General features: G+C 34.9%; 2 protein-coding genes across 4 annotated transcripts; both read left to right on the plus strand.

Moving 5' to 3' along the window:
• The first annotated feature begins 191 nt into the window (after positions 1-191).
• LOC127253842 (monocopper oxidase-like protein SKU5) lies at positions 192-6,274 on the plus strand. 3 transcript variants are annotated; one of them, XM_051278622.1, is made up of 10 exons: positions 192-473; positions 559-763; positions 2,759-2,868; positions 2,956-3,226; positions 3,322-3,460; positions 3,579-3,942; positions 4,022-4,387; positions 4,849-4,927; positions 5,005-5,201; positions 5,939-6,274. In XM_051278622.1, exons 2-10 carry the CDS (start codon positions 623-625, stop codon positions 6,069-6,071), a joined length of 1,800 nt encoding a protein of 599 aa, XP_051134579.1. In that variant the 5' UTR covers positions 192-473; positions 559-622; the 3' UTR covers positions 6,072-6,274. The 3 variants fall into 3 exon arrangements, with proteins under 3 accessions (XP_051134579.1, XP_051134580.1, XP_051134582.1); XM_051278623.1 differs by lacking the exon at positions 192-473 and having other exon boundaries at positions 481-763; XM_051278625.1 differs by lacking the exons at positions 192-473; positions 559-763 and having other exon boundaries at positions 2,948-3,226.
• A 3,691-nt stretch (positions 6,275-9,965) lies between these two features.
• LOC127253901 (uncharacterized) lies at positions 9,966-12,880 on the plus strand. The gene is made up of 2 exons (XM_051278705.1): positions 9,966-10,341; positions 11,981-12,880. Exon 2 carries the CDS (start codon positions 11,989-11,991, stop codon positions 12,514-12,516), a length of 528 nt encoding a protein of 175 aa, XP_051134662.1. The 5' UTR covers positions 9,966-10,341; positions 11,981-11,988; the 3' UTR covers positions 12,517-12,880.
• Positions 12,881-14,117: the final 1,237 nt, after the last annotated feature.

Here is a 14,117-nt window from a genome sequence, read left to right on the forward strand (position 1 = left end):
ACAGTCGAATTTAGGGGAAGTTTGATAAAATCATACGTAATTTAGCTTTAAAATAATATAAAAAATAAAAAATAAATATTTAATTTGATATTTTTTTTAAAAAAAATTAAATAATTAATAATTTTTTTACAAAATCTCTTAAACAAAGACGGCCAAAGCTAACCTACTTACAGCCGCCAACGACCCATCTTCCTCTCCGTTCCAAACCATCTACTGATCTACACCCCCTCCTTATTCCTATCGTTTCTTTATTCTTCTCTGATTCTTCTTCTTCTTCACCGGTCGTCTCGCTGCTGTTCGGCACTGTTACGAACCGACCGTTCACGGTTCCAAAAGAACTTGAACCGGTTTCGATTCCGGTTAAACGGTTCAAAACCGACGAACCGCCGGTCCAGTTCGAAACCGCATGGGGAAGTTTGTCTATGACATGATCAGTAACGGCACGAGTTTCGAAACAGGCCACCTCGCAGTTGGCAAGTGTTCAGAATTCCTTTTACAGTTAGCAGCTCATTAGCTAGATCCCTAAATCTTTCTTCTTTCCAAAATCATTCTCTGCAGGAAACCGATTGCGCTGCTGTTCTTGGAGGGTTGGGTTTCGCTATATCATCATATCATCAAATCAATGTCCCTCAGCAGCCGCGGGTTTCTCTGCTTCACCTTGTTTCTCTGCTCGATTTCCGTCGGTTTACCGGCGGACCCATTTGTGTTCTACGATTGGACTGTGGACTATCTCACTGCCTCCCCTCTCGGGATCAAGCAACAGGTGCTTTCTCTTCTTCTAATTTCTTCCTTTTTTTGTTTGGCTTGGCTTCTATCGTTGTAGTTCATGTAATGTAATGTAATGTAATTTGATGGTGGATCTTCGTTTTGTTTGTTTGATTCAATTCGCTGCTTGGGCAGTGCTTTGTAAGTAAGGCTAGCTTTTGCATCTAAAATTGCTTAATTCATTGATGGGAGCAGTTGATTTTGGAGTGAAGTTCTATTGTTGGTTGAATTTAGAAGTGTTACTGTTACGGAGCTAAAAAGCAATGATGGACATGAACCTACGACCTAAACCTAGGGCATTGCCAAGTCAAAAATTTTACAATGTGTAATTGTGATGTACACCTGGAGTGGGTAAATGAAAAAGAATTGATGCCCGGTGGTGTGGGGGTGAATTAGTGGCCGTGATGGTGCCGGGTCAAAATCCGAACGTGTCCGGACTTGCCTGGCTGAACCTAGTTTGTAGGGTATTAGATTTAGCTAGGGTTTACCAGAGTGCACTTACTCGTCTTTGACGAGTCACGTTATTAAAAAAAAAAAAAAAAAAAAAAAACTGACATACCGCACATTAAGTAAAGTTTTGGTATACCAAAGATTTAAGTAATCGAACTTTCTCATTACGGTCAGCATATAAATTGATAAATTTATTTTGATGTTTTAGTATTCGATATGTCGGGATGGTACGGTATATATATCTATCATATCAAATTTTCGCTAAGGTAAAATATCATATAAAAAATTTTGATATAGTATACGATATATCTGTTGCATGAAGTTCGGTATACCATCCCACCCCTTTGTACACTTGAACCCTTCGCTCTGCCAATTATACACTCATCCCTAGGCTTCAGGATTGCATCTCCTACTTTTACATTTTATTATAACCGCAAATGACAATGCTAATTCTTTTCTTCTCACCCTTTACGGCCTGTTGAAACGCTACGTAGCTCCAACTCCAACTTCTCTAAGGTCACAACTTTAGTAACCATATCCACGGGATTTTCTACCTCTTGAGTTTTTATAGGCTGCAAGTTCTTCTTTTCAATGAGTTGACATGTATGTCCTTAAATAAAATGCAGGATTTTTAGCGAAATAAATGGTGCTTTGACTATCATTATAAGTATGCCATTCTTTTGCTCTTTCCCCAATCCAACTAAGATTATTTGCAACTATACAAATCTCTTTGCTTGCTTTAGTCACCGCTACATACTCAACTTCTATAGTAGACAAAGCAACAAATGTTTATTGTGTGAGAGATTCTCTTGTTAGTTGCTAGGATAGTCAAATGTTGGGATGTTTGATACCTTGATGGCATTGAACTCGGTCGATTTGGCCGTTACGGTTGAATAAAAGCTCACTTGCTAAGCTCAAGATGAATTCAAACAAAATTGAGCTTGTAATATCCACGAATAAGCTCGAATTTTATTTGCATTTATAGATTGAGGGCTTTTTTTACCTTGTGTTTAGTTGTGTTTTTGTATTTTATACAACTTCTTGTGATAGAAAATAGTTTATTTTTATAGAGATTAACGAGGAAGTAGAAAAAAAACAATCACAATAAACATAGCCTAAATGAATACTTTTATATTTCAAAACTATATGTATTTTATCATGTTGTACCTGATTTTAATTGTTAAATGAAGTCTAATAATTAAAATAAATAATGATTTATTTTTATTTTTTTTGGAAAAAAAAAAAAGAAAAAAATTGTTTAATTTAAGCTTACATTAAAGAATTGGCTAATGAGTGAAGCCAAACCTAAACCAAGAAAAAATGTTTAACTAACCGAGCTTAAATAACTTTGTTAGCACGTGACTCCCAATGAATGAACATGAGTGGCTTGAGTCTTTAACAGGTCGAACTCAAACATGAACGGTCTTGTTCTTTCCATCATGTGTTGAATGTGGTATTTAGATATTGCTCAATTTTTGTGGTGTTTGTTGTATCATCGACAGAGTTGGCTTGTTAACTTTTCATCTATGTCTCACCTTTTCAGGTGATTGGTATAGAGGGGCAATTTCCGGGCCCTGTTTTGAACGTCACCACGAATTGGAATGTCGTCATCAATGTTAAAAATAATCTCGATGAGCCATTTCTATTAACATGGTATGCTACTCGATATTGGGATGCCGGCATATAATGGTGTATCATGTATGCATGTATAAGAGAGTAACCACTGTTATAGGAATGCAGGAATGGAATTCAACAAAGAAAGAATTCATGGCAGGACGGTGTTTCGGGGACAAATTGCCCGATTCCCGCCGGTTGGAATTGGACATATCAGTTTCAGGTGAAAGACCAGATAGGGAGTTTCTTTTATTTTCCATCCCTTGGATTCCAACGAGCCAGTGGTGGATATGGCGGTATTGTTGTCAACAATCGAGATGTTATTCCCGTACCTTTTGCAACCCCCGATGGCGATGTTAACCTCTTTATCGGTGATTGGTACATAAAGAATCACAAGGTTAATGTTCAATCATATCATTTCTTGGTTCGTTTATTATTCTTTGTCACAAATATATGTCATATCGTTACTGAGCAAAGCATCCAATGACATAGGAACTCAGAAATGACCTCGAGTCAGGGGACAGCCTTGCAGCCCCAGATGGAGTCTTGATCAATGGTCTCGGCCCTTATCAATTTGATAGGGCCGTGGTACGAGACGGGATTCCTTACCAAATAATAAACGTCGAACCAGGTAAATTTCTACATTTGTTGCTGAGCAAGTAGATGCTCGATTCATACATTACGAGGAACACAGAATGTGATTTTTGCGAGTCTAATCTGTCTTTATGATGAAAAATTCTTTCGGACAGGTAAAACCTATCGCTTACGAGTCCACAATGTCGGGATCTCGACTAGCTTAAACTTCAGGATCCAAAACCATGACTTGGTTCTAGTGGAAACTGAAGGGTCTTACACGGTGCAACAGAAATACTCGAACATGGACATACATGTTGGCCAGTCGTACTCATTTTTGGTTACGATGGACCAAAATGCTACAAATGATTATTACATCGTCGCCAGTCCAAGGCTTTTTGATTCCTCGAACTGGACCAAACCTCCCGGAGTCGCTATATTGCATTATTCAAATTCACAAGGCCCTGCTTCGGGTCCACTTCCTGGCCTCCCTAATGAATTCGACACCTATTTCTCGATGAATCAGGCAAGATCCATAAGGTTGTAGTTAACTGGAGTTCTTCTAATGCTCATATAATATAATATATTATATCTTTGTTTGACGATATCATGGATGCAGATGGAATGTTTCTGCTGGAGCCGCTCGTCCGAACCCTCAGGGATCATTCAGATATGGCGAGATAACTGTGACTGATGTATTCGTCATCCTTAACCGGCCAGCTGAGTTGATTGATGGAAAACGGCGTACTACTTTAAATGGGATTTCATACTTAGCTCCTTCTACACCTCTCACACTTGCTAGGCAATTTAAGGTCCCGGGGGTCTTCAAGCTTGATTTTCCTAACAGGTTCATGAATAGGCCTGCAAAGCTCGATGCATCCGTGATTAATGGAACTTTCAAAGGATTTGTCGAAATTATTTTCCAGAACAACGACACAGTAGTTCAGAGTTACCATCTTGATGGCTACGCCTTCTTCGTTGTCGGGTAAGATTGTGGGACTAAACTAAAAGTTGAACTTTGTTTCGACATTTTGATTAAAGCGGGAAGTGTAGACTTTATGAAAAAATTGCAAAAAATATTCCTCATGTATAGCCCATTATCACTTTTGTTCTGAATTTATTTCGCTGGTAAAATATATCCTACATGTTTGCAAAAGTCGTTCTTTCTATCATTTAACCCGCGCGTGACGTTCACACTACGCGCGGCTACGCGCGACCAAAAGATATAAATAGCGACTTTTGCAAACATGTGAAATATATTTTGCCAACGGAATAAATACATGACAAAAGTGATAACAATGTATACATTTTAGATATTTTTTGCAATTTTCCCTAAACTTCATTATACGGAACAAGCTAAACTTATAATTTCTGTTTTTTATACAAAGAATTTGATTTCAGACTTTTGGGTAACGAGTAATGAGCATATGTGTTGATTTAATGAAGGATGGACTACGGAGTGTGGACGGAGAACAGCCGAAGCACATATAACAAATGGGATGGTGTGGCTCGTTCTACTACCCAGGTACATTCGATATCCATAATGTTTTACAGGTCAATCTTCTGAAAATGGTGTAGGTTGATCTGTCCGAAAATTAACAGGTGTTTCCCGGTGCATGGTCAGCCATATTAGTGTTTCTGGACAATGCCGGGATGTGGAACCTGCGTTCCCAGAATCTCGACTCATGGTATCTCGGTCAGGAAGTTTACATCAACGCTGTGAATCCGGAGAATGACAACACAGAGGTTGAGTTGCCCGAGAACACCATTTATTGCGGTGAACTCTCTTCGTTGCAGAAGTAAGCAATCGATCTCTTCTGTTACTACGGTTATGGATATAACAAACTATTTCAACTACTCATGCTGAATCCTACCTATAATTATCGCCTCGGTAATGGTACTGATTAGGGATATCAATACCATGTTGATTCTTCCAATTAGCATATGAACATACTAAAGATATCATATGAAAATACTATAGATACCATATAAAAATGAGTAAATTATATAACACTCCCTTGTATTTTAATAAAATTGCATAAAACACCCTATATTTTATTTATTGCGTAAAACACCATCCTTGCATAGTTTAGGTCTTTATTTGTATGTGTTGTGTTAGTACCCTTTTTGTGTGCTTAGAGATCGGTATGGACTACTGTCATGTGCTGTTAGTTTGAGTGTTCTATAGGTTATATATAAATATATATTTTGTGCTGTTAGATTTATATATAATGTGTTGTCTAACATATACTACTTCCGTCCGGCTCTAAGGGTCTCATTTACTTTTTCCGTGTTGATATTTGAATATTAATTATTATATCAAAACGTAATCCAAATTAAGAAAAAATTGCAAAAATACTTCTATCGGTCTTTTATAATACTAATAGAATGATATTTGTACAAAAAAAATTATACAAATATAAGAATATTTTTAATGTTAGATACAATGACGCAAAAGGTAAATGTGATCTGTAGAGGCGGATGGAGGGAGCATTACTTTACTACACCGCCCTATAATTATATATTTGTGGTGCAGGGACCAGGCTCGAAGAGTGAACTTCTCCTCAGCCCCGATGCCGCTGTCTCCCATTGATGCAATGGTTAAGGTGGTTCTGGTGGCAGTGATGGTTGCTTTAAGAGGAGTTTTTGACATCTCCGGCACCATATAACTGCTCGAATGTCTCAACACGCTCGAATGTCTCAACACCGGCAGCCAACCATCTGTACTATATATATATATATATATATATGTGTGTGTAGGAAGGCTAACTAGTTTGTATCTTTGGAGGAACAGCATTGATTTATTTTGAATCTTTGAAGAGCTGTATATAGATCTATGATATGTTGCATTAATGTATTTGTATTTTCTTCAGCTACCACCACTGCTGTCTTAGGCCGTGCATGTTTGACTAGGGTAGATAAATTATTTTATTTATTTTAATAAAATGTTTACATTTAATTATAGAAAAATTGTAATTTTTGTCCTGTAAATTGAGTTCATTAGTATTTTTAAATACTAATTTTTCAGGTTCCGAATAAAAGACTATTTCAAAAAAGTTCATTATTTCTATTATCCGATGCCGGAAAGCTGAACGTGACATGCATGCACATGTAGCTGATGTGTACTACTGCTGATGACATGTCTATGATAGGGGCCGACGTGTGTGCCATGCAGAGATTCTCCGGTGCTCATCGGATAAGTTAATATTTAAAAAAATTAAAAATTATATTTTCAATTTGGCCCGATTGAGCCAAATTACAATTTTTTTAAAATTGTAATTTGGTCCAATAAGACCAAGATTGCAAAATTAGATTAACTAAAACAAAATCAAGCCCTAGCTGCCCATTCCAGTGGATCGTTCGAACAAAGCTTCCCCTCACGAACTCTTCTCCCTTCAATCGTATTGGAGCCTGTCAATGGTTGCCCACGTTCTTGCCATCGAAATCAAGCCACCAATGGACCCCACGTTCTCGATGCCGACGGGTGGTTGGCTTTCTCAGCCGGTGCCCCATCTTTGATGCAATGGAGCTCTCATCTGCTAAACTTGTGCTTGTATACCAATTATTTGCTCGAGCCCGTACATTTTGATTTAGCTATTAGAAGTTTAGTTTGATTGCCGATGCTTTTATAGTAATATGTTAATCTTGAGTAGCCAACACATGATTTTTGTTGTCATTGTCTTTTTGTCCTTGTTGGTTTAAATGACATTGGTATGGTTCCCTACTATTTGTTAATTTTATTTTTTATGAGTACTATTATTTTTCTATCCAAGGTTTTTCTTATGTATTATGGTATAGAAGAAAGACTACATCTGCTCTTGTTATTGAGGGGTGTTGTTTTCACTATTTTAACAATTGTGTTAATTACAATGTTGTGGGTACCATCTTGGTTAAGGTTACCCCTGTTGCATTGATGTAATATTTTTCAAACATCAACTCCCAAATACATTGAGGAGAGGTCAGTAAAGGTCAATCCCTTGACCTCGCGTCTTTTCAAAGGTATGCACTTTTAATTGGTGTAGGAAAAGATTTGAATGTGAATTTTTTTAATCTATACGGATGGTGTGCAATGAGGAAACTCTTGACAATATGTACTAGAACATGGTGAGGAGTGTGATGATTTTGTGTTTTTTTCCAAGCAAAAGTTAAGTTTAAAGGTATTGATTTCGGTGAGAGTGAAAGTGAATATGTAATGACTTCTAAAATAGATGATAGCGGTGATGTTTTGTTTGAGGATTATATTGATGAGGTTAAGGAGGGGAGGGGAGGGGAGGGGAGATGTGATGAGGTGGGCATAGGGTTGGAATTGATAGATGTGGTAGTCTTAGAAGTTGACAAAGTGATAGAGGTTAAGGGGGTAGGAGAAGGGGTTGAATTGATGCAGGCATGGGTTATGTGGGTAGTAGGAGAGAGATGGATTTCAAGAATGAATCTGAGGAGGACATGTTGGAATCAGGAGTTGGAGTCTAATGATAAAAGAATTACCTTCAAGAATTACCAGAATTAGTTTTCCTCCAAGAAATTAAAGGGTGAAAGTATTGAAAATAGCATATTTCATTCCGATATACCACCAAAAATTACCTTCAATTTAGAGCGATCATACAAAAACCTTTGAAGAACGAACATCTCAAACTTTCCGATATGAAGGTGAATGATGAGCATTTTTCTAAGGTTCATATTACCACTATAATGCCGTAGTCAGCCTCGCCAAAAGAAACACCCTCTCAAGGCAACAGACTGCCCCAAAGACGGTCTTCATCTAGTTATGACAAAGGCCCAACAAAAATTAAGGATGCCAATTATTCAGATCTACCGCAAGCCTCACAAGATGGCCTTGTGAAAGTAGTACAAAAATTTGGTTCTCACTTTAATCACAGATCTATTGGGGTAATTTATCTTGGCAATCGTCAAGGCTATTTTGCCCACAACCATCACAGTTTTGATTCTCGTTCATAAATCACAAGTCTATATTCCGAAAACTCCCCATGGTATGATAATCATACGATGTTTTTCTAGAGAATTCAAGGTTGAAGCTATATTTTCACTAGACCAGTTTCCAAGATGTATTCCAATGTTGAGGAAGATAATAAATGATTGAGAGTTATGGTTATTGTATTGGACAACAAAAAAAGGAAACCCTAATACATTAGTAGTCGGACCTCGCCCTTAAAAACTTCAAGCTCCTTGTCAAATGACATTGCCTAACTCTAGACCAACCGAAGGTTTTCAGAATCAGAGATTTTTGTCGGTCAAAAACATTGTGGCCAAATATATAACTTGTCACAATAAACAGATTCCCGATCAGATGCATTGGTTTGACTATATCTTGCAACACAAGGACATAGATACTCGACCTGAATCGAGAAATGTCAGAAATATTTGCACCGAGCTAGTACATTTCAGAAAGAAGTTTCTTCCAAAATTGGTTTCAAGCCAAATATGTCCAAGTGTTCTCTGTCATGTATACACTCAATATGTTAAGATGGAAAAGATTGGATCCATTCTGCTCACTACATCCTACCCACTGTCCATCAACAATTAATATTTTGGGACGAAGATAAGGTTAAGATGGTGTGAGTAGATCCAACATCTTTCGGATACAATACCGAACCTGTGAATCGACCCTATACTTGAAAGATATAAAACCGACTATAACCATAATCTCTATAGAAATTAGGCCTTGGGATTTGTGTCTGTTTATATTCCAAAGATTCTGTATGATATGCACATCTTGAGATGAGGCCGACTCTAATAACTAAAAACTAAAATATTGGTAGCAATTATGAACTAGTATCAACGGATGGAGAACACTCTCAAGTCAGTTTCCTTAATCGAGATCTGGATTTTTATGTATCAAATCAAGAGCATGTTCGAACAATGGCTTGACGATAATCCTATCGTCAAACCATACCATGCATTGAAGTTTGAAACAAGTCTTTGCGGATCTAAAATTAAGTTTATGAAGCTTTTTTGTAAAATGGCTTCAAGAAGTTTAGCCATTTGACAAGAAAGGGAGAGAGGGCTATATTACCCCCTAAAATTAATGTCTGAACGCATTAAACAAATATTAAGGGGACCAATAGTTCTGAAATAAAATCATAACAAATATTATTGCCATAAGGAGCACCGAGGGATGATGCTGAGGATCCTCTCCCGTTAAAAATATAATGTCAATTCAAAATACACCATTAAATAATCTCATTGTATTTATTATAAGCTCAAATTCTATATTTCAATCAAATTTTATACTTTTACATTTTCATTCATGTAATTTATATTTTTTCATATTTCTCCACCTTTAATTTTTTTAGTATCAAATGTATAATAAGTTTGATATGAACCTACAATTTAATTACTCTAAATCCCTTAAAAAAAAATTGGTTGGAAATTTTTAATTAATGGCAATAATTTGTAATGAATATTATATAAAAATGTATCGATTAAAATAGATAATCGATAAAAAGTTATATAATTATAATTTTAAATAAAAATTTTAATTAGTCAAAATCAATTTACTAATAAATTAAACTATAAATTTAAAAACCAAACAAACATCACATGACAACCCTAAGAGCTCTGACAATGGCTCGTTTATAGCAAGCCTTCCCCTACTTCTTCGACAGCTTCTCTTCCCTCCGGGCAAAATTACGGTGCAGGAGAAGCCACCCCAGCTGATTTCTTTCTCTCTCCCTCTCTCCTCTTCCTCTCTTCCTAGACAGTTTCTGTTGCTCCAGAAATACTCCTCTACTGTTCGCCGCCGCCGCCGCCGACCTGCTCGTCTGCTGCCCCCACCGCCAACTGCCGCCGATGCAAAACCTTCCCGACGGTTTCTTTCACTCTTCCTGTCTCTAGACAGAAATTTCTATCACTTCAGAAAATACTCCTTGGCCGCCGTGCTCTTCGTCTTCAAGGTCGTGTTTGTTGATTTGGAAAAGAAGGGTGAGAAATACAAATATTTCTATTACTTCAGAAAATACTCTTTGATTTCTTTCAATTCTTTTTTCTTATTTTTCTTCTGAGATTGAGGACTTGTTCGGGGGCGACCACTCCTATGCTATGATCTCAAAATCCCTTAACTCTGACTTCTTCTTCTGAGCTTTGTCGTCATCAGTGCGTGCTTGCTGTTTTTGTTTTTGTATTTTTTTTTTATCGGAAAATTGAACAGTGTTCACAGTAAAGAAGAATTTGCAGATACACCGGTAGAGCATCTGTGTGTGTTTGCTGTTTTAGGTATATGGCTGATTGTTTATGTGTATGCTATGCTATTACAAATTAAATTCAATTGATAAGGGTTTTCAATTTCAATTTTAATCACAATGATTATGGTTGATTTCTTGCCGATTCACACTGATGGTGCGTGACTTTTTATGTATTTTTTGCTATTTTAATTCCATGGAAAGATATCTTTTTGCTCTTTTGCTATTTCATGTTAATGTGATTTCTGTATGTGAGCTGTTGCAGCTTTGCTCAAACTTACTGTTTAATTTCATTATAGTTGCTATTTTATTTTAATTTGTTTTCCCTTTTGTTGTTTAGGTTTTTATATTGTTTGCAGATTGGGGAAAAATTGATTATGGCATTTAGATATTTGGATCAAAGTATTAGTATAGACATGGAAGAGATGGGATAAAGATCTAAGGCAAATAAGATAGTAAAAATAAACCACTTTTTTAATGCTAAATGATGTCCAGACTCTGGAAAGTTCTTAAAAAAGACTCTACATGCACAAAGCAAATGATTAGTTTTACGTCATTTCTATTACAAATGGTTTCATTAGGTAGGTTATGGCTTATTTCGAGATCAATTTTCTGCTTGGACGAAGCCGGAATGGTTTGTGGGAGAGTTGTAGCTATTTTAAATCTCTAAATTGTATGACTGCTGACTATCCTTCTTTTGTGTTTTTGCTAATGTACTATATGTATTGGCACATGATGTTAGAATGATAGTTGTGGTTTGTTTTAAATCTCTAAATCATGTTTTGGAAGTATTTTGGAGTTTTTGGCAATTTTAGAGATTGTAGAAAGTTAGAATGAAAATAAGTATTGATGTAACATAGATAGGAGTTGGATGTGATGTTTTGTATAGAACTAAGTTTTGGATGCAGTATTTTAAATAAAAAAGAAGGAAAAAAAAAAATGTATACGATGTACTCCTTCCGTCATTCAAATTTGTGCTCAAATGTTGAGACACGAATTTTAATAAAAGTAGATAGTAATTGTTACTTTTTTTATAGTAAAAAAGTATTAAAAAGGTGAAATATAATTTTACTAGAAAATAAAACGAGAATATTCTTATGACAATCCAAAGAGAAAAATAATCATAGATTTGAATGCGGAGGGAGTAATACTTTTTTTAAAAAGATATAATAGTTAATGAATAGTGTCAAAAGTGGTTTGAAAACATAAGTAAACAGAGCCATAGTAAGTTGTTGTGTGTATTATGTTATGAGAATTCATCGGAGATTTCAATCTTTAAATCCATTTTCATTACTATCATTATATTTGGAGTAGCAATGTCTACTCTACTTTCTAGAATCTATAAACTCGATTCTTATTCTATTGTTTGTATGCATCTGCAGTTGAAGCCATGATAGTGAGCAACAATTTAAGCCATAAAACCCACTACGAGATCATCGGTGTTAAGGAAGATGCAAGCCAAGAAGAAATCCGCAAAGTTTATCGAACTGCCATCCTCAATCATCATCCAGATAAAGTGCAATCGACATGTGAAGCTGATTTAGGGAATGCGTTTATAGAGGTACAAAAGGCATGGGAAATCCTCTCAAATCCAAGATCGCGAGCACTTTACGACAATGAATTACAAACTTTGAGGCAAGACGTGAACATAGAAGATGTGAGCATTGAGGACATGACCGTCAAAGATGATGGCGTTGATGGGAATTGCTTTGAACTCTCCCACCATTGCAGATGCGGTGACACTTTCTCTCTCGATTCTTCCGAGTTGCAGGAAATAGGTTGCCTGGTTTCAAGAAATGGGTGCCAAGTTCTTCTGCGAATTCCGGGATCTTCGCCTGCATCTATCATTCTTCCTTGTGGAACTTGCTCTCTCAAAGTCAGGTTACTCATTGATTCCAATATTACACTACATATTTAGTTTTTTACGACACTTTGCATTTGCAAGTGACGGACAGGATTCTTGATTTATGTCGGGAATGTGGCATCGAGGAGGTCGAAGATTTATTAACCAACCGGCCCGGAACTTGTTAAGGACGAAGCCAGCCGGGTACAAGTACTGGGGGAAGGTATTTATTACGTTCATATCTTTGTTCATGATTGTATTGAGGTTTGCTTTTTCGAGTTTTAGATTTGAATGTTTTTAATGGAAGATTTATACTAGAATAGAACGAACAATAGTTTTGAATAGAAATTTACATATAATTAAGTTGTTGGAGGTGATGTTTGTTTTTGGTAAGTATTCTTGGATGGATATTTTTAGTGAAAAATATTAGTCAGTCAAACTTCATCTTATTGATGCTACATGTATATATTTTGTACAGTCATGGAGGAAGTTTAAATGGCAAATGTGGTTGTGTTTCTAAGTGTGGGAGTACATCAAAAACGCGTATTTGTAACATTTCTTTTTTATTATTATTATTTTTTTATTTTCTTTTTATTTTAAAGGGGAATTCAGAATTTGCGATCGTTATTTTTCGAGTGGATGTTTCGGGTAAATTTTTGATCGAATCTAATAGTATGTAAATTAGGTTTGATAAGGGCTTTGGGGTTCACCACCACAATTGATTAACGTTAGGCTCTATTTACATGTTTCTTTTATAGTAATCTATATACTATATTTGAGGTCTTTGGGTCTCAATTATCAAAAAAATTTCTTATTTTTCTGATTTTTTAATAAGAATAATTATATTAATTAATATAATTAATAGGTTATTATTAATATTATATAGATATTATTAATATAATTAATGAAATTATAGTTAATAAATATAATAATTAAAATTTAAAATTTATTATTATTATCTATATGTTCTATAGACAATTTAATATATTTATTATGTAATTTATATATTATATATTTTGAGGTCGGTGTGGTTTTAAACCACCAAAGTTTTTTTTTTCTTATTTTTTTGATTTTTTAATAAAAATATTAATTAATATAATTAATATGTTAGCATTAATATTATATAGGTATTATTGATATAATTAATAAAATTATAGCTAATAAATATAATTATTAAAGTTCAAAATTTATTATTATTATATATATTTCATCCGTCATATAATTAATTTTTTGCACGTAATTTTAAAAATATTAATATTATATTTAGATGTAGTAGGAATAAAGTAAAAATGACTAAAATAATTTTATTAGTATGTGATATAAAGGTAATGACGTTTGTGTAATATATTTTAAGTTATAAGGATATTTGTAATGTTAGGTAGATAATACAGTTACTAAAAAGAAAGATTGATACTTTGTTATAGGACGGACTAAAATGAAAAAATAGATACTTTGTTATGGAACATAGAGTATATTATATAGATAATTTAATATATTCCTTATATAATTTACTATAATTTGAGCTCGGTGGATCCCGTAATTCCAAAGTTTTTTTTTTTCATTTTTTGATTGTTAATAATTTTAAAATTATTTTCAATTTTTTTTAATTTACATTTAAATTCATAATTAATGATAGTTATATTATTTATACTAATTGATCATCATCTATACATTTT

Source organism: Andrographis paniculata, unplaced genomic scaffold, assembly GCF_009805555.1.
Source record: "Andrographis paniculata isolate CXL003 unplaced genomic scaffold, ASM980555v1 Contig51END, whole genome shotgun sequence".
Lineage (NCBI taxonomy): Eukaryota > Viridiplantae > Streptophyta > Magnoliopsida > Lamiales > Acanthaceae > Andrographis > Andrographis paniculata.

Coding starts and splice junctions, on each gene's coding strand:
- LOC127253842 (XM_051278622.1), top strand. CDS start 623: ATGTCCCTCAGCAGCCGCGGGTTTCTCTGCTTCACCTTGTTTCTCTGC. Junction 3,461..3,578: donor AATAATAAACGTCGAACCAG/GTAAATTTCTAC, acceptor TCTTTCGGACAG/GTAAAACCTATCGCTTACGA. Junction 3,943..4,021: donor AATCAGGCAAGATCCATAAG/GTTGTAGTTAAC, acceptor TCATGGATGCAG/ATGGAATGTTTCTGCTGGAG.
- LOC127253901 (XM_051278705.1), top strand. CDS start 11,989: ATGATAGTGAGCAACAATTTAAGCCATAAAACCCACTACGAGATCATC.